Below are 24,958 nucleotides of genomic sequence, written 5' to 3' on the forward strand. Positions count from 1 at the left end.
ACCAGGCGTCGCAGTTACGTTACGACGGTTATATTTCCGGGTGTGTTCGACGGTGAGGAAGAAGTCGCGGAACATTTATATGTATATCTGCCTGTACTGTCGGAGATGCCGAAGAAACGAGGAGCAGATGCTCCGCGCGAGCGATTACCGAAATAGATTCGGGCGATATTCGCGTTTGATTTGAGAGAGAAAGAGAGGAGCCCTCGCCCCTCGGCGCTCTTCTCTCGACGTCAGGGATCCGCTCGGGTTGCATAATTCTCGCTTGTACGCTTTGAAGCGCCTGCGGCAGATTGATCGGATGAAATCTAACATAGAACTTGGTTGCCGAGCATCCAAGACTGATGTTGAAGACTCGGTAATCTAAACTCGAGCTTGGTTCCTAAAATTTAGGAACGATCTTCATCACGGCGAGATTCTGCGACAGTAAAAGCGCCTCGGAGAAGCATTAATTCCGGAGAACATTATTCAGTCTGATCGTTATTTCGACGCAATTATGAGAATTCAAGCGCGACACGCCTAAACAAAACGTGGAAATTTCCTCAATTTTATCATCCTACTAATAATAGTCGCAATAATATCGTCTGATTGTTTATGGAAACTTAAACAATCGCGGAGAAACATGCGTCTGCGAATGAACATTCAGAAACATAAAACCTCACGAATTGATTCCCCAAAAACGATTCGCGAAATCGTTGAAAGTGCGTAACAAACAATCATTTTACTATTACGGAGTATGCAGATCGAAGTAACGATGCTCGGTCCATATTGCGCTCGGCGCAACGCACATACGTCAGACGGCCTAACGCGTTGCAGTCGCGATAACCCTGTACTTCAGTCATCGGGAACGGCCGGCCACGGTACACGCTGCTAAATCACGGTCGAATTTATTTACGTCGAGAAATAACGGGCGCGCCCGTATCGGTTGCAGAGGAGAGGCCTCTTCACGGCCGACAATCCACGATTCGTTCTCGTAATCGCTCCGCTCATTGAGGGGTCTCCCTTCCCACCCCCTTCACCCCGCGCACCGCGGGTGCTTTTCAGTCCGGCAGCGATTCTTTATGCCTCACGTAATCAGATAGACGTAACGACATCGTTTGTCATTACGAACCAGTTGTAACGACTGCCGAGCGATTGGTACATCGTCCCTCGCCTGCACATCCATATCTCGCCGCGCGGCTACGAATGCGGCGGCTATGATGGACGTTCCTATTGCCGGCGCGACGGATTATTAACTGCCCCCTTGCCTTATTAAATTAACCCTTGCTTTATTTATCGAGGACTAGACCGCGGTACGTTACAGGACAGTAATTAATAGGCGATAATAGCGGTGCGGTACATATTGCTACAACATCGTGTGCCTGCGGTCTGCCCTTCTGCTCTTCTCTAATAAATTTTTCTGAGTCAATTACGTAACAGATGGCCGATTAGAATTAACATAATGCGTCAGTAACCACAAGAATAACTTCGACAAGGTCGTTTTGCCGTCGTGGAAATCTGGTTGAGTCATTGAAGGATCGTAGGTCTGCTATTGAGCGCCTTATCCCGTACTCGTCATCGGCAGAAGACGCACGCACCGACAAATTCGATCCGCGCATTCCAGTGTTACATAACAAAATAACACTGATGTCATAACGCGCGCGCAGCCGACGCGGACCGCTTATCGAGATATCGTATCACCAGCAAACAGCCGTATGACTAATTGGCCGTGGACGATGCACGCTGCGTGCCACACAGCGGCGGACCTGTCGGATGTCTTGTATTGGCATCGTCTACGTTGAACGTCCGTGAACGATAAAAAATCGGCGGTACGCTCGCGATTAGACGTGCGACGAGGGCGAGACGCGTCCAAACAGGCAGATAGCGATTTATCGAGACTGGAGACAGGGGTGTGATCGATCGTCTCATGGTTCACCCGAGTCACGTAGACACTCAGCTGAAACGAGCGATGGTTTTCACATGAAACCGAGATACGAGAGCTCGTTTGTAATCTTTTCATTGAAAACTGTTAAAGGTTTGCAGAAAAAAACAATCGATTACGGCGAGACCTGAGATATGACGAGATACATGATATATCGCTTATCTTATCGCTTTAACGTGAAGTTCACCTTGCTATTGAAGAAGCTTGAGAATTTTTTGATAAATCTTGGCGGACATATAAGCCCAAGTCTACTTGTCGTAGTTTCAGATAAAATAGCATTTTCATCCTTTTATTATTTTTGGCATCAAACGTAATATTATAATTTTGCGCGCCTTATATAAAAATGATATAATTGAGAAAAACTTTCGAATAATTCCAAAATTTTCCGTTCAATTGATTATTTTTCAAAGTCATTGAAAAAGTTATCAGTCATTCTTCATCAGTCAAACTTTAAAGGAGATATATCTTCTGACCGAAAGAAGCAACGTGTAATTTTAAACTTTCGACATAAATCTAAATTAAACGGATGAACATTTTGGAGTACTTCCTATACGCGTCGATACAATTTATTTCTATTACGAAAATCAAGAGTCGGGTGAATTATGTGTATGCACACATTGTTAAGAATTATAAATCGTCCCTTCACATTCCGGCGAGTAATAAACGTTGCAGAGAAGGCGCTGCATTATTTTTATCTTCGTAGTCAGCGGCTCTACTCCTCGTTAAAAATACTTTTTCGTCGAGAATTTCTCTACCGTCGTTCGTTGAATATTTCCGAAAATATCGTATCGTGGATGCGACCTCCGTGGTAACTGTAACAGGAAGGGTATGAAAGCGGAAGAGGAGAAACTGGGCGTGAAAAGGTCATTACGAAGCTGTTGTTACGGACGTAACTAGGCGCCCTAGTTCCTTAGATCTGCTCGCGATTTTGCACTAAAGACATATACGCGGAAACTGGGTGAAGGTTTCACCGCGTCGCACATCGGATTCTCTCGCGATATATTTCCGCTTGCGCGATTATTACAGCGTGAGAGTCCGATTGCGCTTTATTTCCGGCAAAAGTAGTCCTTCGTCACCTGTAACAGCTGAGTCGGACAACCTGTCACCAATGATGGTTGTGATTCATCGAAACGTACAATCGTGATTAATCTAAATAACTTGGCCTTATTAACATTAGCGCAGTCAATGTAAAATGAATTTTATTCCGCATAGAAAAGTTATAAATAACAAAAATAAAAATCTTTGGAGTAAATTTCTCTAATATTCTAATTTATATATAAATAGAAAATATTATTTACATCATATTTCTATCTCATATTATATAAATAATCTAAATATACTAATAAACACATAAATATACAATATATTATAATGACATTAAGATTATCACATAAAGCCTGCTCAAATATATTAAGAATATGTTATTTATAACCTTTTTTTATTTATGTATCTTTCTAAATATTACAATTAATAAATTATTCATCATTAAAATATTTTTATCAAAACTTTCAACTTAACTATTTTGAATGTACGTAAAATGATTCTATTCGTGTTCGAAGCTACCACTACCTGTCGCTCCAGTTTCTATCGACATTCCCACGGTTGGCTAGAATCTTGTAAAGAGCCATCATTTTTACGGAGCGATATATTTCCAGTGCCGATGTCACGTTCTCCAAGGTCTTATGAAAACCATTTGTGCGACCTTCCAAGCGGGCTTGCACCCCGAGGAGAATCCGAGGAGCCGAGCCCAGCTGAGAGCCGGGCCGAAGATCAGCCGCGCATAGCAATCAGCCTTCGCGGTGTTTCGCAGATATATAAATGCTCCTCTCTTAGCGCTAGCTCGAGGAGAGTTAATATTTCATGCTATCCTTAATTGGTAACGTGAACACGGGACGCGCCGAAAAAAATTCCTCGGCTAAGTGAATTACTATAAAACGAGACGCTGAGCAAAACTATTTATGGCTCGCGTCCTTCGAAATATCTCCCATCCCGACATCTACGATCATTAATTCACAACAATTCGAAAGATATTATCGTTATTCATATACGGTATTAAATACTCATTAATTTTCATTGTGACGCGAATCCGATTTGGAATTACGAGCGGAGAAATTACCTGAGAGATTGTCCGATATCTCGGAAACGCCGGGTCAAAGCCGGAATTTCCCCGGGTAGTCGTTGCCTCGATTCGATACGCAATTACGAGCGTCCGAAGCGAGACAAAACAACGAGTGGACGGTCGATGATTCCTCGAAACGCTCTATTCGCGCCGTTCGGACGATTAATTACGTCGCGATCATCTGAAGAGGCCACTGTGTATCCGCAGCTGTGGCGGATTCTGGGTAAGAGACGAATAGTCTGTCTTGCCCACAGCCCAGGGCGATTATGTTCCTCCGCGATGAGACAGCAGGGGGAAAAAGGAAGACGGCGAGGTGAAGACAAAGAGGTAACAGGAGAAGCGCCCCGACGTCTGGCGTCGTGCCAAGCCGGCTCGGAAAGAAGGCAGAAAGAGCAGCACGTGCTTCCGACACCCCGCGATTTCGTGAATCGTGACTGTTGCCGCGCGACACCGTGCAATTTTAGTCTGCATTCGACTGAAATTATTTTAGTACGTCGCAAAAGAGTGAGAGTGTGAGAGAGAGAGAGAAGAAGAAAAGCTCTTTTTCTTCCTCGTGTTATAAATTCGGCCAGCAGACGAAACGGACGACCACCTGACACCCGTGGCCGTTGGCGTGATGCCGCGTCGTGACGCCGGTGGCAACACGTCCAAGGCACACCGGAGGATTTAACCAGTAATGATCGATTTATGCCATGCCGCTGTTGCTGTTGACGCAACGCGTGATTCACGAGGATATATGAGTAGATTTTTCGGGACGTCTGCCGTTAACGATCGCTGTCAGCTGCGTCGCTGCGCGTAACGCGAAAAACAGATTGTTTTGTAAACTATACACCGCCTGTGGGTGAATTTCTACCCGCATAAAATGTAGAGTCGCTCTACTTACAGAAAATACGGAAGAGGTTGTGCAAAACTTGAAACCGTTCGCACGGAAAGCCGAGTGAAACTCGGGAAGAATAATGAATGTAATGAAGCTGAGTGTAAACGAGCTAAATGTAATGGATCTCCTAGTCCTTTTCAACAAAAATATTTTTTATAACAATATGTCACCGATAATTGGCGTAAAATGATAAAAATATTGAATATTTTTATAATATAATTCTGAGATAACTTTCGTCAAAATATTCTTAATAAATATTCTAATCTACAAATTATATTTAATCGCAAAAGAATCGTTAACGAAGATGCATTTCGTCCAGAAAAACTTGATAAAACTGAGAAATGTTTCGTATCTAAAGTTTTCTTTGAGCTTTCTCTTCCGAGAATCCAGGCGGCAGCTTTGTCTGTAAGCTGGCTTCTGTAGAATAATAAATAAACAACGTGTCTCTCTCTCTTCATAAGCAGAAATATAAAATCGTTTTATCTTGAAACTTTTACGGCCGATTTATGTCGTTTCAAATAACGCTAAATAAAATCACACACATAGTAAATTTTTAAAAATGCTGGAACTGCAAACAGTTGAAAGAAGCTAATTTGCAAATACTGTTACTAATATGATTACTTTTTAAATACAAATATAATATTTTTTCGTTTCTAAATATATGATTCTATTAACAATTCGAAAATTATTAAAACGTGTAATATATTCGAATAATATTTAAAATTGCCAACTTGTATGCATTTATAATATATGCTTATTATAATAAAATAAATTAGCATTGATCAAGCTAATTATAAAAATACGTATGTAGCGACGAAACTGATATATAGCTATAACATTCTTCTTTAAAATATATGAAAAAAAATGAACCTTTTCGCTATTCTGTTTTATTTACACCAAACGCACATAAATCTTGTTTTTATTATTATTTATACTCTTTTTATTATTTTTAAATTATTACATTGTATCTTATTTCCACTTTTCTTCAGATGCAATTATTACTTATAAAAACATGTATAAAAATGTATAAAATGTATAGGAATGTATCGAGCTCGGATCCGTGAATTTGCTAAGTTTAGATAACTGTGTGAATCAGTCGTCCCTGCGAGAAAAATCGTGATAAAAGAATTAAAACTTCCCTCGGCTCATAAGCTGCCAGAAAAAAATTCATATTGAAACTTTCGCACGCGAGCTACGCGTGTGGCGCGCGTGATTGAGCTCTGGCTGCGAACAGGCCTGTCGGAACACATGGACGCCGCCAGTTGAACGGTGACGAAAAGTCGAGGTATTAACGCGACGTAACCCGGCGTAAAATTTTCCGTCCAGATTTTACGTGACGTTGGACACGTCGCGTTGCCGTGGCTTATCCAGCCGCTGCATAGTATATATGTCGAGCAAATCTGTTTAATCACGACCGTCGTGAAACAGAGTGGGTCCCTATCTCTGCCTGCGATTCGTACAATGGAAATGGGAGTGCCGCGGCTCGACACTCTTTCCGCGATCGACGGTAATCCGCTTGCGCATTAACACCGTATATTTCATTACGCAACGTATCTTTAGGGCTGTCCGCACATTTCTTCATGGTGATATAAAATGCATTCTAATGTCGTAAGTAAATAAATTGAGAAGAAAAATATAAAATGTCAAATCAACTTATTAGAATTCCGTTTCATCTCTCGGCTCTGCAATAAAGAAAAAAAAATTTCATGATATTTCTAATTTTCCAGAAGGATGACAGTACATGATGAACATCGTCATGTTATTTCGAGGTATGAGAATAATAGGTATCCATCAAATGTATCGCTTTTTTGATACGATGCGACATACAAGCTGAACCCCGCGATCCGTCGACATTCAATAAGAAATTTTATTTTCCGCCTCTTGCACACGCAAGACGCGTTGCTAGTCTGATTCCTTGCCGCAGTGAGAAAAACACGCGCGTATCTCGCTCGCCAGGCGTACTGATGGCGTGACCGGAGGCACATAAATTTACAGTTATAATGGAGCGAACTTATTAAACTTGCAAATTACAGTTATATGTAATACCGAGTTATTAAACAAATCGAAAAATTCCGACCAGTTGCATTTAAATAATAAATCACAATTACGTTAAACCTCGTCTTCCGCTTGATCACGTTGCTATTTTGATTCACAGACTTAATTAAATCAGAGATATAAATTTAATAGAATTTCAAATAAATTTCATTCTCTGCCTTCGCTAAAACATTTATATCAAATTTAATTATTAATGTCTCCTAAAATATACAAATGAGTTGTTATAGAAATACGATCTTCTGGATTACGAGGACAGCTGAAGCAAGCTCTCGTCAGTTTTCGTTGGCACGTATTTCTCCATAATGCACATGATATTCATAGCAGATGTAAACGGAGTCTCTCAAATCCGCTAAGAGAGCGTATTGCGCGTGCAGAGGCATTAAGCCACGTGTACATAGGGAAAGGACTAATGCCTCGTGTTCAGCAGTCATTAACGTCCTTGGCACGGCGAGTAATTCCAGGTCTTTCTTCAATTTCAAGAGCTAATGCGGGAATAATATTCACCCGGACGCCGTCGGACGAGTGATTAATGGTTCGTGTAATTTTTCATTTTCGCCTAGCCGCACTGATTTACATCTACGCGGATCTTACCTCCTGGCTAAGCGTCACAATGTAACGACGAGATTTATGTCACCAGGATATCGCCGGTGGAATGAAATCATTAAATCCCGGAGATATTTTATTTAGCTCTAGATATAGAACACGATGTCTGATGGGTGAAATTTTTTCAGCTTCTTTTTGCCGATCGCCATATATATATTTATATTTTTACGGAGTTCTCGTGACATAATTAATGACAGTGCGTGAAAGTGGAGCTTTTTAAGGAAAGAAAACACGAAAAGACGAGAGGGGTGTTGGGTTTCGAACTTTCGACAATTCTTGAGGCCTCTAATGTCATGACTGGGTGGTCCATGGGTCTCCAGGAGCGAAACATTCTCTATATATACAACGGTGTCCTATTTAGTCTAGCAAAATATTACTCGAGTCTGTCAGACTAAGAAGAAGGTCAGAAAATTGATCCGAGAGACGGTTAAAAAAATTAAGCCCGACTGCTATAGGCATTAAACTCTTCCGCGAGACCCCCCTTGGTTACAAACGTAAAACAATACCTCGCTAATGGCATGGCGAGAAGAAGGCATCGGCGGCGCAAATGCGGCGGCAACAATGCACCGGTACCGCAATAACGAACGCATTGTTGGTAGGCGCCGCGACAAAGGGTCCGCATTATAAGACGTATTAACATGTCCGGGCGCACATACGCATCAAGCTCTGCCCCCTTAATAATTTACTTTCTCGGCTCTCGCGACGACCTGATCCGCCGCGTCTACCCACGTGTCGCTCGTTACTGCTCCTCCTTCCGCCGTATCCTGGCGCTACGTGGCCACCGATGCGCCTCGAGAACTCGCGTATTGTATTGTCGTATATGAATAACTGCTTTGCAACACTTGGGTTGGCAGTCGGACCCAGTTGCAAAATAGTCACCAACAGCTCTGCCCGTGGTAAGACTCATTAATTTTATTCCCAGTAAGATCATTTGTCACGTCGCCCTATCTACGGATAGTTTTCAGAATTGGCTTGCCATTGCATATACACACACGTTTAATATTTTTTATTTTATTTTTTTCAAAGATCGCGAAATTCAGGCTGAGCGTCACTGCCTATAAATCTTGCCGTTAGATTCTCTAATTTCTCTGCTCTAAGCTCTAACTACATATTTCTCTTCGAAGAGGGGTCCTGAAAAATGACGCTGCTTTTTCTAGTCCCATCCTTTTTCGAGGACAAGCAGTACATGCGTTCCGACGCGTGCGATCGCTTTGGCGAAGAGCCCTTGTGAGATTAAACACATGGCTCTAGGTAGTACTTGGGAAATATGTCGTGAAAATTATGTCGATGATAATCTTACGCAATTAAGATAATGTTTGTCGGGATTTATGTGCAACAACATCACTGTAGCTGAGTCGTAGTTTCGAATAAGTTAGAATTTGTCGAAAGTTTAGGTAGTTTATCTCCCTTAAGAGACTTGGAGGATAACAAAAGGTTAAGCCTCCTTCCCATTCCCAACAGCTCCACTTAAATTCCCATTATCTACTTCCAGGACATCTGAATCCTCGGATGTCTCAAGTGATTTAGATCTCATCTAAAATTACTTCCTTTCAGTTCGTGTTAGCTATTTAGTATTATACTCATTCAATCTCGGAGCAATTTAAAGGTATTTTGACTTGAATTAATAGATCTCGAACCGCAAATCATAATTGTTTATTATCTTTCTGATATTTATCCGAGCACTTACCTTCGTACATTTGCGCGTATTGCGGGAATCCGGCAGCTCTCAACCATTTGCAAGCTTCTTGCGCCTCGATTTCTGAAAAATTTAAATCAGTATTAATCAGATTATTCAGTATGTTGTACAAAATGACAATGTCATTAATTAATATTAAAGCAAAGATGATATTTATATATAAAGATAAAAAGGATAGAAATATCTAGTTTTTAAATTTTGCCAATATAATATCAAAATATCTATGCAAATTAATATAATATTCGTGAAATTGATCGAAAAGAGAGAAGACGTGCGGGAAATACGCGAAATTGATCGCAGAAAAATCGTTGGAACGACTAGAGATATCTTGGAAAGTCAGTCACCCCGCTGAGACTAGGACGACGGGAATTCATAATCGAGATCCGGGCGATCGCGTATCCGCAGGGCGATAAAACATGGGTAGCCATCAGTATCGATATCGCCACGGCGGATTTATAGATTTCCTTAACAGCGGGTAGCCTTCGCGAATGAACGGCCAACGTCTTCATTTTCCGCCTGCGAGCTGGAGTATTTCACTCGCGATACGCCGGTAGTTGAATCTTTTAGCTCGTCCGTCGATTAATTTACGAGCATTATTAGTTGCGCACATTGGATCATATTTCATGTATCAAATATATTGCACCTCTGGCATAGTTTCTAACCATGTTTTTTTTTATAAATTAAACGCAAATATACATACATTATAAACATTATTATACATTACGACTTCTGTACCTATTGTTCAAGTACTCATAATTCAAATATTTAAATATGCAAGGTTTTTAAATATTTTGTGCTCGGATTGATTAGATATTTACCAAAGATAATAAATTTAAAACTTTAAATATATATATAATTACTCGTTTCATGACTGTATTTTGTAGTAAAATGCAACGCGACGACAGCATCATTGTGGCGCAGATTCAATGACGGAAAAAAGATAAAACTATAAGTTACGGGGAGTCTACGCGAGGTCGACGACACGAATTTACGTAAGTAGCCATGCGTTTATGTATGTATTCATGTACGTATTCACGTATGCCACTTTATAGACATGCAAATGAACCGTCTCGCTCCTAAGTGCCCACCAATTGCGTTCAGATCTCAAGTCGCTTGAAAAGGATGCTTAGGATACTTCTTCTTTCTTTCAATCGCGCTCCACGAACGTATAACGATCTTAATTCTATCGATTACGAAATTCAATCAACCACATCTATACATCTCTTACATTTAAATTGTTAATAAGCGGAAGGAGTGAATGTTTATTGTAAACAAATGATGTTCGCTTTACAGGATATATATTTCAATGCGTTAAAAGGGCAATTGTGACGAGAATAAGTGGGTGTTTGAATAAGCGCGCGGTGCTCATATAAGGAAAAAATAAACAAGAAATGTGGCAGAAATGTAATCCAAAGAGCGGATAAAAATTCGCGCGAGAGGAGGATACGAGCGAACACGCGGAGAACAAGACGATGAGGAAGCGGATGAGGAAGAGAAGTTCGCCTTCGCTGCCGCGGAGATCGTTACGGTAACTAACGCAGTCGCTCTGCGGACGCGTGGGCGAATTATAATGAGATAAAGTATCTGTATAAACGTTAAAAATATCCCTTTCGCGCGCGCGCATACGTTCAACGCGAATAATAATGTGTAGGATCGACATCGTTCGCGCGAGAATAAGGAAGGATGTGCGCATTAGTATTTCGTTTACAAAAATTGAAAGAGTGCAGGTAGAAAAATGTAATAGTATCTCTATGTTAACTTTTTAAGGCGCGCTTACTGACATAGTTTTAATAAAGTCAATTTCTCGGGTGAGAGAGACAGGATATAATTCGTAGCGTCAATTTTTTCACGTTTCCTTCGAACGCGCAGGACAAAATGCGGGATTCCAATTAAAACTGAATGTTTCTCGGTGCGATATTATTTTTATCTCTATAGGTGCAACTTTGATTCCGATACACGTCATAGAATATTCGAAACACAAGCTCCGTATATTAATTATGTTTCAATACGATTATTACGAACGATCATATCCGGTTCACTTCCGCGTATGCACATTATCGAAATATGAGCTTATTATCGAAGTTATATCGGTCTCAACAAGTTGCAGGATTGATCGAAAAGCGGCAGAGGCGGGAATTATGTGGAGAACCATAGTTTACCAGAGCGAACCAATTAACAGGCTAATTAGAGAGCTTCCAAATACAAGAGGGCCTCGACGCAGGAATCGGTTGACCGCGCAACAGTATAACAATTGGAGTTAGGAGATATATTCTCTCGCTGTAGAGAGAAGCGCACGGAGTGCTTTTATCTCACGCGGAATAACACACCTACGTGCCGCTTTTGTACAGAATATAACTGGAAGTTAAAAGCAGCGACCTACCGCAAAGTCGTATTATTCCGTAGCGAATTTCTGTCATGTGGCCCTGCGAACGAACAAGCGGGATGAGTGAGGAAAATTGTACGTTGGAAATTATTGTCACCGTAAGAAAGGCGCGAAAAAGTATAACGACTTAAAACTTAGTCACATAGAGCACACTTTAAATATTTACTTAATTTTTTTCTGTGTTTTATTTGATGAATCAAATGCAGATTATCTTTATTTATGTCTGGATTTTCTTCATATGTTACAAAATTCCGCCAAGATTGATTATAGTTCGGATGGTGGTATTTCTTTGTGGAAAGAAAATGAAAAATATTCCAAAGGCTCGGATATAGAAACGCATGCAATTACGGCGACATGCGCAAGTACAAAAAACGAGTTCAGGCTTGGCAGGCGTTAATCTTGTATTTCAATCAGTAATTTCAATCAGTAATTTCCTTCGTCCCGTGGGTTTTCTTTGATCCCCGCGGGATAAATATTAATTAAATAGCTCATGTCAATGTAGCTGTTTGTTACCGTATGCGGGGCCCATCTTTTTTTTTTCGGATTAAGAGTATTCGCACTCACCGTTGATTAATGCGGGACTGCACGTGTCAGGATGCCATTGTCCTATATTTCAAAATATCGGCGATACTCGCACTTTTTAAACTTCCGATCGTGCCAATTTGCGTGCTTATACCAAACGGATAAAAAACGCGCAGTACAAAATGCGAGATTCCAATTAAATTTAATCCTTCTCGATTCGATATTTTTATCTCTAGGTGCAACTTTGTCTCTGACATCACGGAATATTCGAGACTCAAGCTCCGCGTATTAATTTTATTTCAATACGAATATAAGAATCTCACAAATACATAAAAACAGAAAAAAATATTAACTATATTTATACTTGTATATTAAAATTAATAATTTAAAAAATAAATATAACAGAAACAATAGTGTAATGGTAAAATGAAATCAAAGAAAGTAAAATATAAAATACCATTATATTATGATCATCATCAATATTATTATAGTTTTTGATCTGAATGCTTTAATATCGAAATATTTGAATTTCCCAAATTGAAATATTTATATATTCATATTAAATATTAATATCGATTGAATTCCAGATTAGATTATTATTAATCCACTCGAGCATAACGATAAAAAATTCAAACGAAATCGGTACTCACGATAAAACGAAATTTATGCATCGCGTTTAATGTCAGTATCAAAATAAGTCGAGCATTAGAAAAAGCTTGAAAAAGACGCGGGGGTGTAAAAAGTGCCTTATGCGCCAGGAGCTTTATGCGACAAATCAAAGTTGAAGGACGTGACATTTTCGCGAAGTACACGGAGAAAATTTTTTGTTATATTTTACCCTTAAATTCACTACAAACTTGGGACAACTTGGCAACCAAGGAATTTTTAAAATATACAAAAGACATTTTACAAGCAACGTGATAAAAATTACCAAGCAGATTGGTAAATTTTGAAAAATTATTGAAATTTTCTAGATATATTTTAGTCAAATTAATCAAACATTTGATATTTTAATGTAATAGATATTAATATTTTTTATTATGGTAGATATTGATCAGAATAGCTCGCATAAAATTCTTGGTGGTACATGTTGTCCCACAACTACTATGATTTCAGGGTAAATTTTAAGAGAAAATTCTCTCCATGTACGTGTCTCACAATCCAAAATGCACGATTGTTCGTAGATTCGGGTCAAGTGTATGCACCCGAAATATATATATTTTTTCTCGGCCTGCTGTTGTGGTTTCCACAGAAATCAGGGTAATGTCCACGTTTCCGCCGGAAATTCTATGAAGAAAACATACCGGCTCGTTGTCCTGCAACGACCCAAGAAGAAGCTTTCTAGGACAACAGTGACAAATTCTTTTCCTCGTTACGAGAGAGAAATGTTAGTGCGGAAACTGAATTAAATGGAGCGGAAATATTCATAGCTTCTTATTTTTAAGTTCATCTGTGATAATCGATGATAAAAACTTTTAAAAGGAAAAATCAAATTTTAACGGAGAAGCATACAAACATGTTCATATTTTATATTATTTCGTGAAAGCGGAGTATGGCAAAGAGAAAATTCATAATTTCATTCCATTCGAAGATCCGATCTGTTTAATCAATAAATAATCTTTGAAAACAAATAATTGCTTCTTTGAATACGCTCTTCGCGAATAGATAGCGTAGGTCGTAAGATCCATTATATCCTACGTGCATTCTTCAATACGCATATTCCGCTTAAACGGTTTATTATGACAAATCGAATTCTCTTAAGCGAGTTTATTGATTGTACGAACAACACGGTCGTATATCCATCGCCATTCGAGTCCGATAAATCGTGGCATTGGAGTGGGTCATGGTCCAGCGGATATGTTATTGTTTTCGTATATTGCATTTAACGGCGGACTGGCGCCAAAGATAATTTCTGCCCCCGGTGGGCGTTCACAAGCACCGGATAGACAACCGTCATATACGTATAGTGAAACTATCCTTCGAACAAGGTTTATCTTCAATGTTATGCAAGCGTCGAAAACGCGGATGAATCACGCGGCGTAATGACCGCGCGTCAAAGTTTTAAAAGGAAAAGTTGCGTGATGCAGTGAAAACAGAATCGAGAATTTCGTTTCCGCACCGTCCTAGAACACCATAATAACAATATATAATTATAAGTGCAATAACGAAATAAATAATATAGTATACTCATAATGCATATTCGTACAAGTAAATTTTAACTTCCTCTGTAATTACCTCACGTTTAATATTATTTTATGGTACCATATGGCACTTATTACTACTTTGTGTTAAACTTTCTCGTTGAAGGAATACAATTATTCGTCATCCTCAACGTGCATATGTTATTTGTAGAGAGTAAAAGACAAGCAACGTAAGGATACTTGTTGCTCGCCATAGCTATTCCTTAATTATATACGTATATCGTGCGAGTCAACGTTTCCTATTTCCCTCGTTCGTGCTCACCGAAATTACGATAATATTAACTGCATATTTTAACAATTTTCTACACATAGCTGGTACCACTCCTATATTACGTAATAATCTATCCGTGCTGGCCGCTGAAAGATCTCTTGCAATTCGTCCCCGTTACCCGACAACTCAACCTTTGTTCAGTGATATACGGCAACGTTGTGCCCCGTTTACGACCTTCCATTGCATAAACATTTGTCTAATGAGTACCGCGCGAGTTAGCGATCATAAAGGCAATTGAAATTTTTACACCCCGTACAGCCGTTCAGTCAGAAACGTGTTAATCCTTGCGAAAATACTGTGGGAACGCTCGAAGCCCTGAGGAGAGGCTAGACACAAAAATAAACTTATAAATATAATATTCATTTATCAACATTCTCAACTCTAAGTTATGTAGTTAAGAATAAAGATACATTTAAGAAATAAAAATATTATAACCCAATTGAACTTTCGTTGATGATTTTATAAATTACATATTTTAGCAATTTTTTGTTACCAAACAGAGTAAATAAACCGGAATTTATTTTATACATCCGTTGTATTGTGTATATTAATATAAAATTTGAAAGGCTGATTTTTCTCCTTCTCTCTCTCTCTCTCTCGATCTCTCGATTATTATCACGTCATCGTACATATTATGTATTACATAACTCGTAACATGTATCGTCCTGACGTGACGCAAAGCAAATTCTTTTTGCGTTAAAGAAGCGGTAAAGATGTCGTCCGAAGTGCGTCTTGGGTTCAACAAATGCGGATCAGCGGGGTGTAAAACGCGACGCCGCATGCTGCGACGGCACGGCGCGTTGTCACATTGACAGAGTCTCGAGAGAAGGGTCGGCGAGAAGGGCCCCGGATTCTTCCCCGCGTCGATTTGGGACTCACGGAAACCGGTTAGCCGCTTTGCATAGGAGCCTCCTCCGTGATTTGCAAAGCGCGCTCGCGCTAGGACTCTTTCTAAGAAGACGAACATGGCTCGATAATCATCAAGCAATGCTCCGTCATTCGGAGACCAGTAATTATGGGGGAAGTTATGGTTCATTATGCGAAACGTTAAGAGATTATTATCTTTACTTCTCCCTTCATTGTAATAATAAAATAATAATTAGAATGCAATATTATCTTAATATATAAAAGAGAATGTGTGGTACTCGTTTAATTCATAAATATAACAATTGCTATTATTATTATTTAATAACAAGTACGTTATGTTCATTCAAGTTTTTCTGTATTATATCTGTTAATAATATAATTATTTTCGTAAAAGCAGGTCGGGACATTTTTAAAATCTCGTATATCTCCGATGAAGTCTGAGAAGTTTAATATTTCTCTCCCTGACACGTGCAATGCGCCCCGTTGACCCATCCAAAATTCACCATCACATTTCGAGGGCAACTGCCAGCCCGAACTGCCTCGCGGTCAAACACTGGCGAACTTCGTATTTCGTTTAGCCAGAAAGATAAATCTACACGAGTAGGTAAGTGGTGGAGGACGGAGGTAGAAAAAAACAGAAAGAAAAAAAAGGTCGAGCCACGCCTTTGTCCTACGACCTACGACGTTCACGGATACTCTTCCATCGGGAAAAGTAACGGCAAAAATAAAATAAAACGGACGACCTCTGCGAAAACTTTCTGCGAATACCTTTCGTGCGAGAGAAGAGTCTCGTCTTTCTGCACGGAATAATATTTGATCTGCGCGATTGCATTTCCACGGCTTCTTCGTTAATTGTAGAGACTACTCTCCGCCCTTTCGCCGTTTTTTTCACTAACAAGGAGTGGGGGGGAGACAATCATTACCTCCTCTCGCGACTTCATATCTCCGGCCTCGTCCCACCCGTAAGTTCTTAAAGAGCGGCGCACCGACCGGCCCAACCTCGGCCGCTAACTATCGTGTATGGACCGTATCATTTGCAAGAATGATGCGTTCTCGCGGGCGACGAAATCTATTATCGGGCACGTGGGAGTGGTGGGTGATGATTTACGTCTCTTGCGAGCGGAGACGCGAATTAATGCGCGTTGCCTCGAAAACGCCGTATACGCCGACGACGATTTGAGCGTTTCGTGCTCTTTCCAATTTTCCCCGACCCTTCGCCTTCTACTTTTATTTTCCTTCTTGTACCTTGTCTCGCGTGAAAATCAGAGGGCTGGCGAGTATCCCTATTCTTTTTACTTCCTTCTAGAAAGTTTCACATTTCCGGCAATTAAAATTCAAGAACCGGGGAGAATATCTGAATGAGGATCTTCAAAGGCTTTCCTGGTTGAAGAATTGCCCAAGAATACTCTCATTGTGTTCTTTATCGTAACTCGTAACATATTGTATAGCCATAAGGATGAACACATTCTCGCAATCAACAAATGCTGATCATATATCAGATTATTATGATATTCTGTATTATGATATTCAATCATATGTGTTTATGCATATAATATTGGGTAATACAAATGAATAAAACAAACATGTGTATGTATATAATCAAAGATTGCATGCACAGAGACAAACAATGTTAAAAATAATTTGATTAATTCAATAACAATATTAATGAAACAAATATACTGGTCTTGTTTCAATAAAATGTTATTTGTTTCATTAATATTATTATTGAATTAAAAAGATTATTTGAATTAATCAGATTAATATAGCGTTAGGACAACATCATTTCTTTTTGTATACTTGTATTTGACACTATGTCAATCAAAATGATATTTCCACGAAAATATTTCAAGGTACGATAGAAATCGAGGAATGTGCATCTGTGCAGATCGCTCCATTCCGGAATCGTATAGAGATTGCTTATAAGATCCCCCGATAAAATTTCTACCGCGGTCCTTTGCGTGACTCCATCGCTGCAGTCGGATTAACTGTCACGCGCGTGTCTGCAGCGACGGAGGGATCGGATCCGAAGAGAAGAAGGCGCGATCACGCGAAGATGGAGCGGACGGGAAGGGAAGGGAATCCGAGAGGAACAGAGAGAACGTGGCGGCAGTCATTAACTGGTAATAGCTCGGGACACGGGACGACCTGCCTCAACCTAAACCGGTAGAGAACAGACCCGTAGGTGGTGAGCGTGCCTGCCGAGATTATTTCGTTTTAACGAGATATCCGCGCGAGGTGTACTTACATCGGCGATCTGTCATGCGCTTGTTATCACCGATTCGTTATCGCCGCGCGCATTTTCCGGAACTCGGCCGATCGACCAAACGGACCGGCCCGACTATCTGCCAAGGCTTGGCAAGCGAATCGAGCTATCGCGTTTAACAATACGCTCATATATGCTTTGTACAAACTACAAAAGTACTTGTTTATATACCTTTTTTCTGTAACGTCGCAAAACTAATTAAAATACTTAGAAAATATTTATGATTACATCAAACTCCTGATATTTCTCTCTTCTAAGAAAAAGATAAGGAATTAGACAAAGATTTAATTATACATGACGAATTATCATGTCATTAATATTTATTATTGCAGCAAACATAACTCTTCTCGTTTTCTTTGGCTTAGAGTACGCGAGCAAAATCTTCGGAGAAAGAGATGTACGTTTAAATGCCAGGAATTCGAAGGGCTTTACTTCACTTGCATTTTTAGAAGTCGCGAATGCGAACAATCTGAGAAAATTTACAGAGCGCGAAGAGCGTCGCATATTTTTACGCGGTAATTGTTGAACTTTGACACTTTAAACGTTATTGCAGGTCGTAGACGAGCTCGTCGCTTTAACGATCTCTTCGGTGCGAAAGCTTTATTACGGACTTGCAACAGCAGCATATGACACGCTAGAACGAGAACAACGTGAGATCGTTACCACAGTACGATTGTATTCATTAGTTAATTCGCGCGATAAATTTAAAGCCGGTGGTATGATCTCGCTTCTCTCGGTGGCTAAAAAAAAAGAGACTGATGGAAGAATGGTAATAAATTACTGTCATCCTCAGTCCTGAAGGCTTCTACGACGAGACGAGAGCAATTGAGGAGCTCTCTGGAAGAACAGCTTAATATCAGTTAGGTCGTTTTCCACTTCTCTAAAGTGTTCCTGATTTGCCGCAATTTATATGATATTATGCTCGTATAAAATTATATTTCTCATATTTATGAGAAAAGAATTAAATTTTATCATCAGAAAGAAATAAAGCCCAGGATAAAAGGATGCAGGAATTGATATTAAAGTTTCAATCACATTTATTTAAAATTACTTTGATATATTATGCGTAATAGGTTTTATACTTAATCGGGGTATTGAAATACAGATTAAAAATAATGAATTCCAGTGAGAGATTAAACGATAAAATATTATAGAAGCTAATGGATTCGGAGACCGCTCTTACGTCTCGTTCTCACACGTACATCCGTTTAAAAGTCCAGCAAAAAGTTCGTGATATCAGCGGCTTGTTAGCTGAGCTCGCGATAAAAGCGTAGCTAGAACTTCCGCGGGAAATATAAGATAAATAACTCTGATGCAACAAGTAAAACGTCACCGTATCGAACGATTCCTAATTGCCGGCCGACGAGATACTCGGAGAGTTGTCCTCGGATCGACAGAAGGCCATGATTTATTCCAGCGTATCATATCGCGCGTTTTTTGTCGTCCGGCAAAACGGGGGCGTTCAATTAAAGATCAACGGCAAAACGACACCGTATTTCAACGGTCGGATCCTAATTGCCAGCCGATAAAATATATCTATTCACATACAGGCACAGTTTGGCGACACTTCCAATTTTTTCTCAGCAACTTTTTAATATTCTGTTTTAAAGCATTTTGGAATATTCTATTTTAAATATTTAATTTCGAATGAAAATTCTAAGAATAAAAATAAAATCCATTCTAAATAGAAAAATAAGCAGAGTTTTACCACCTACGTTCTCCTCTAAAGTTTATTTCGTTAAGTCTTTCAAGGTGCAAAGTAGATAACTTATATGATTCAAAAGCCATCGCTATCTCGGCATTTTTGTCGAGAAGAAATCTATTTATGGGACACTTATACATTTCTACATATATTACTTACTTGATACCGCTACAGGGTTAAATATCGCGACCCGAAATACGATAGTTCTCAACTCGTCTGATTTATTCGAATCGAAAGCGCGCCGTTAATTTAACGCGCGGTGCGGTGTGCTCGCGGTCTCGTTCCTTGCGCCTAGTTACACGCGCGCACACAGACGCGGGTGTTACACGCCGGTGCATATATCTCATTTGAATATGCGTACACGCAACTCGCCGCCGCCGCCGCCGCAGCCGCCGCGCGATAGGTACACGCCGGGTCCGGGTTTGCTAATGAACTGTATTATTTCCGATATATAGTCGCCGTGGATTTGCATTAACACGGCTTTTATTGCAACTAATTAAATCGGCTTTTAGGAGACCGCGCGATCGTTTTTTCCTCTCCCCTGGGGCCGTTCTCGCGATCGAGACATCGCCGCGGCGATCTTAAGCTTGACAAATGCGGGGGACGGCTCCGATGTTTAAAGATCGCGAGTAATTTTTATCAATGCCTCGCTGTGAGATATTACATGAATATTATTCAACGCGCGTTGGAAGCTTGCTCGTGCGACTCGAATTTCACGTTCTGGAACGCAGTCTGTAAATTGTGCCAATCTAGCACCTTTCGCTGGAATTACAAACCTGTATCGTTTAATTATGACTAGGTAAATTCTAGTAGAGGTTTCCTGTCGTTTATATCATTCTTATCTGATAGCGCGGCGCGTCTTAGGTTTATTACCCTTCCTTTTAGTGGGACACGTTGTGAAACAAACTAAGAAGTGAAGCTAACAACCTTTGACGTTACGAGCGCTGGCAAATTAAAAAACTTAATATAGTCTTATAAAATTAAGACTTGGTATTTAATTAACTAAGATATCGGACATAACAACAATGATAAATGAAAATTGCAAACATTCTCTTTAATATTGACACGAAAGAATTGACGGAAAGTCTGTGTGGCTCCTAAAAACCGTTCGCTCTATCGACGGGACAATACGTCGTCGGCACTTTTTATCGCACTTTATTACGTACAAATCGACCGTCAATGAAGCGCTAATGACTCACGCGCGTAACCGGTGCGAAAAACGCGCGCCGCACGAGCATGTCGCGCGCGCGCCCGTGTTAAGAGAGCGCGGTTGATTTACGAGAAGCCAGGCCGATAATTAGAGGCTAACGGTGCTTGTCGCCGGCGGACCTCCTTTTCGCCGTCGAGTCTCGAACGTGTCACACGGCTATCGCGGCGCCTCTTGACGCCTGAGAATAGCACATCGGTATCGCGATATAAATCGGCGTAAATCGCGAATGACAAGCGCGCTGAGGCGTATTTACGCCGAGGCGAAGTATCGACGGCAATCTAGAGCGACGTAAAGTCACAAATACTATTTTTCTTAAATAACCGTATCGTGCGAACTGTCCGATCGGTTTTAATAAAGAAATGCTAAGAAAGAAAGAGTCGGTAAAAATTCTATTGCGTAATTTAATTTCTCTCGAGTACGGCGGGGCGAAGAGGGTGGGGGCGGGGGGGCAAGTTGAAATATACAAATCGCAGCGTTGTAAATCCTTCTATGCAGACAGCGCATATTGCACTTCCGGCAAATCGTATCGTTGCAAGTGTGCCGCGAATTTGTCGATCGTCGTCGATCGCGGCCGGGCGACGTCGCATTTTCCCGCTGACAATGATTAATTTCTCGCCGATCTTCGGGTGCGATACGCGGTGCGACCGGGCGACTCCGTTACTCGGCCGCGAGGCAAGGGAGCGTGAAATCGCTCTCGGTTGCCGAACTCGCGTCAAACTTAATCGATCATCGAGAGAAGCGTTGCACTATGCGCGGCGACCGGTCGGGAGGCTGCCGGGAGAAAGTCTCGGCGAATACTGCTACAGCGAGACGAAATTCCTCCTCACCGCGGCTTTAAAAGCGGTAAAGAAAGAACGGAACGTGGCCTCTCTCGGGTCACTTGATAGATTCCGGTATTCAAGATTGGATTATGGAAATTCGCAGATAAAAGCTCGTAAATCCGGTGTTAACGCGTTAACGCTTCGCTGAAATTACCCCCTTGCGGATAGACTCGTATCTTACCTCCGGTCAAGTTCTCAGGACTACAGTGATTTACGATCGTGCGTAATAATAATTCAACTTTCGCCGTTCGGATGGAAGAGACCGATAATTTTTTACCGATCCCCAAACTCGGGATCGATCTTTTTAGCTGAACTTAAAATCACAGCCAATGTGTAAGACTGCGACGGATGATCTTCGGCTATATTACCCATTTATCTTTAATGCATAGAGTATTTATCGATGGAAAAATGTCGATTGCAATAACTAAAACGGAAGGATTCACGGCATTCACGGAAAATCGATTGATACTGACGCGAAAATACATATCGTATTCTTTAGGGCTAACGAGCGCGTTTCAAACAAGAAATTATCTTCCAAAAAACTTCCGAGTTTATCTCGAACGCGATTGGTTCTCGCAGTGAAGGGTTAAGAATTTCTCTCGGAAATTGTGTCGCCCCGCGTGATATGGGGTTAAATCGTTTTGTGAAACCGGTTCGCGCAACAATAATAATTAGCTTACGCGGATTCGCGCATAATCACCGTCTTTACACTCATAATAATACTTTTGCCGCGTATCCGCGAAGTCCTAATTATTATCGCGACGGTAACGACCGAAACTCTCCGGACCGAGGGGCCGAGCTGTAATTTGCCTTCGCTTCGTGGATTGTATTATGCATTTCGCATACGTCCATGTGTACGTACTTAATGCATGCGGCTGCTTTTTTCGCGAGTGAAAAGAAAAAGAGAGAGAAAGAGAGGGGCACTTAGAACTGTCCTGCCGGCCGATAACGCGGGTATCCTCGAATAATGGAGTTTCTCCGGAACGATGTTGCGAGATAATGATACAGGGAAACTCAGCGGGCGCATCCGACACAATGTACGTTTATCCACGGTTATTGAATATCCGCGCGAAAAAGTTAGCGTGAGGAGCATCGTGCGGTGAGAATTGTTCCGGGCCTCGTCGATGACTGGACGATTAGTCGCACGTGTTATTGTTATACACGTGATCCGTAATTACCAATTCCTTGCACGTCGTACGTTGAGGCAGATAATACTTTATTACATCCGAATAAAGAATAACTATTATATAATTACTATCATATATAAATATAAATCTCATTATACTGCAATAAAATTATATTATAGCATATATGCGTGTCAAATCTTCAAGAATAATTTATCATTAAAAAGAAACAATCTCTCGAACTTATATTACATATCTTTGTACGTCATACGTTGAAGCACATAAATAGTGCATTAGACCCGAAGAGAATAATTATTATATTATTATCGTAAATATAAATCTCATGATATAATAAATTATATTATAACATATGCGTGTCAAATCTTTCAAGAATACTTCATTATTAAAACAACATCTTGATATTAATATTATAAAATTAACAGTAAAAGACTTTTGTAAATATTTGAGGTTTCCGTTATCCTGTTTAGGGCCGCTTAAAGTTTTTGATGCGTGCTATCGACTGTCTTCAGTTACATAGTTACAAGAAGGAGTATGTTATTTCACGGACGAGGCGCGTGTGTACAAGCCTTACGTGCGTGTACGTTCAAACGCGTATACCAGCGTGTCTACTTGCTTTTATGAATACCGTGGGAAGAGAAACATAATAACGAAGAATGGCTGCCAGGTATACACGCTCACGTGCCGTCACCCTTCCTCGCTTGTGTCCCGGTCGTTTTGGGCCAGTCGCCCAAAGAAATTCGTAGCGCGCGGGACCTCTCTCGTTCCTTCTTCCTTCCATCGTCCGAGCGTTCCCACCCTTTATCCTCACCGTGTATATCGCGGACCTACACGGCTTTCGTGACTCGACTCCGGAATAATCTACTCGCGCGGCTCCGAAAGATCTTCGGGGGTGGTCCAGCCGGTTACATCACAAATTTATGAATAAAAAACAATGTTCCGACCTCAACGGAATTCATATAAAATATCGAGGAAAAAACATGGCTAACTCTTATCTCAGCGTTTAATCTTCACTCAAAGAATTAAATAAAGAATTAATGTGTAATATAATTGGATGTAATTTACTTTATCTATAATATATTCGATAATTAATATTAAATATTAATATAAAATAACTAAAATAAATAAAATAATTAAAATAAATATTAATGCAATAAGCAGTTAATATTCAATGTTGATTAATATAAATTCATTAATGAAAATTAATATTATTATTGCTCAATTTATAAAATGCAGTCTCGTAACTTATTTTAAATTAAAATTATTATCTCCCACAATTTACAAATTTTGTTCTCGGCAAATTTGCGCGCAGATTTCCGCAGTTAACGAACAATCGGGCGATTTAATATAATTATCAAGATCGACGGATTCGTCTATCGTGACTCTCGGGCGGGTTTTGCCGTTATAATAGCGGCTGCGAATTAAGTGGTCGCGGGAAGGACCCGCCAAATTGGCGCGCGTCCGATAACGGGTGATGAACAGCCCGGAAACGCTTGTCGGATTTTACAGTCTAAATCCCTTACGTTGGTGCATAACCGCCGCCGAGAAAGTAATTCCCGGAATCGTTAGTTACGATTCAAAGCTCATCGCGCGCGTCGACGAGCCCCGCGAAGCTCTTACGTCTTACACTTCCGCTAGAACGGCCGTTCTGGAACTCTGGAACTGGAGCACGCAAATCTCCCCTTTCTGCATTCCTCGTTGAATGCACTTCCCGGATTCTCTTACACGGATGAGCGATGAATCAGGAAGTTGTTTACATTCGATCATGAGGTCTATCGACATGAAAAGACGAGTTGCAAACTGGAAATGCAGAATATCATAAATACCTATAAGATAATTTTGGTAAAAATATGTTTCGTAAGACAAAAATATGCAACATTATTATTGTACAACCACAGAAATGGAAAATAGAGAATATTTCTGGGAAGCAATAAAATTCGATATTAAAAAGTATATGAATAATAAGAAAAAGAGAAATTTTGACAACTTCCGCCTTTTTGCATTATTAATTTATGATTAATAAATTAACTCTTTCTAAAGTTTCGATGCGCATCATATACATACATAAAAAAATATGTATAATGCATAAAGTTTTGCCTCAAATTTCAAGTGTTGCTACATTCTTACTGTCGTAATAAATATCCCATATATCCGTACATTTCCTTTTCTAATAATATTAAATTATTTATGTTATAAGTAAACGATTTTGCATCTTAAAATAAGAGACCCAGTAATATTAAAAAGTCCATCGTTCTTGGAGCTGAAACTCGCGAACGTGCCGTTAAGTGAGATCGCACGATGAACTCTC

The 24,958-nt window shown here is 40.2% G+C and overlaps 1 protein-coding gene and 1 long non-coding RNA gene across 3 annotated transcripts in view; one reads left to right on the top strand and one right to left on the bottom strand.

Moving 5' to 3' along the window:
- Window positions 1-9,200: 9,200 nt before the first annotated feature.
- Window positions 9,201-24,958, bottom strand: part of LOC139777735 (uncharacterized) — a 165,831-nt gene continuing 150,073 nt past the window's right edge. For both annotated transcript variants that reach the window (XM_071715331.1, XM_071715332.1), the window contains exon 9: window positions 9,201-9,331. In XM_071715331.1, the coding sequence (XP_071571432.1) occupies window positions 9,216-9,331 (116 nt within the window). In that variant the 3' untranslated portion in view covers window positions 9,201-9,215. The remainder of the gene's footprint in view (window positions 9,332-24,958) is intronic.
- Window positions 9,987-12,035, top strand: LOC139777749 (uncharacterized). The gene is made up of 3 exons (XR_011719428.1): window positions 9,987-10,260; window positions 10,562-10,796; window positions 11,376-12,035. It is a non-coding gene; the product is annotated as an uncharacterized lncRNA (long non-coding RNA).

The sequence above is a fragment of the Temnothorax nylanderi genome, unplaced genomic scaffold (assembly GCF_030848795.1).
Source record: "Temnothorax nylanderi isolate EJ_2023f unplaced genomic scaffold, tnyl_v1.0 TNYL_tig0160_pilon, whole genome shotgun sequence".
Lineage (NCBI taxonomy): Eukaryota > Metazoa > Arthropoda > Insecta > Hymenoptera > Formicidae > Temnothorax > Temnothorax nylanderi.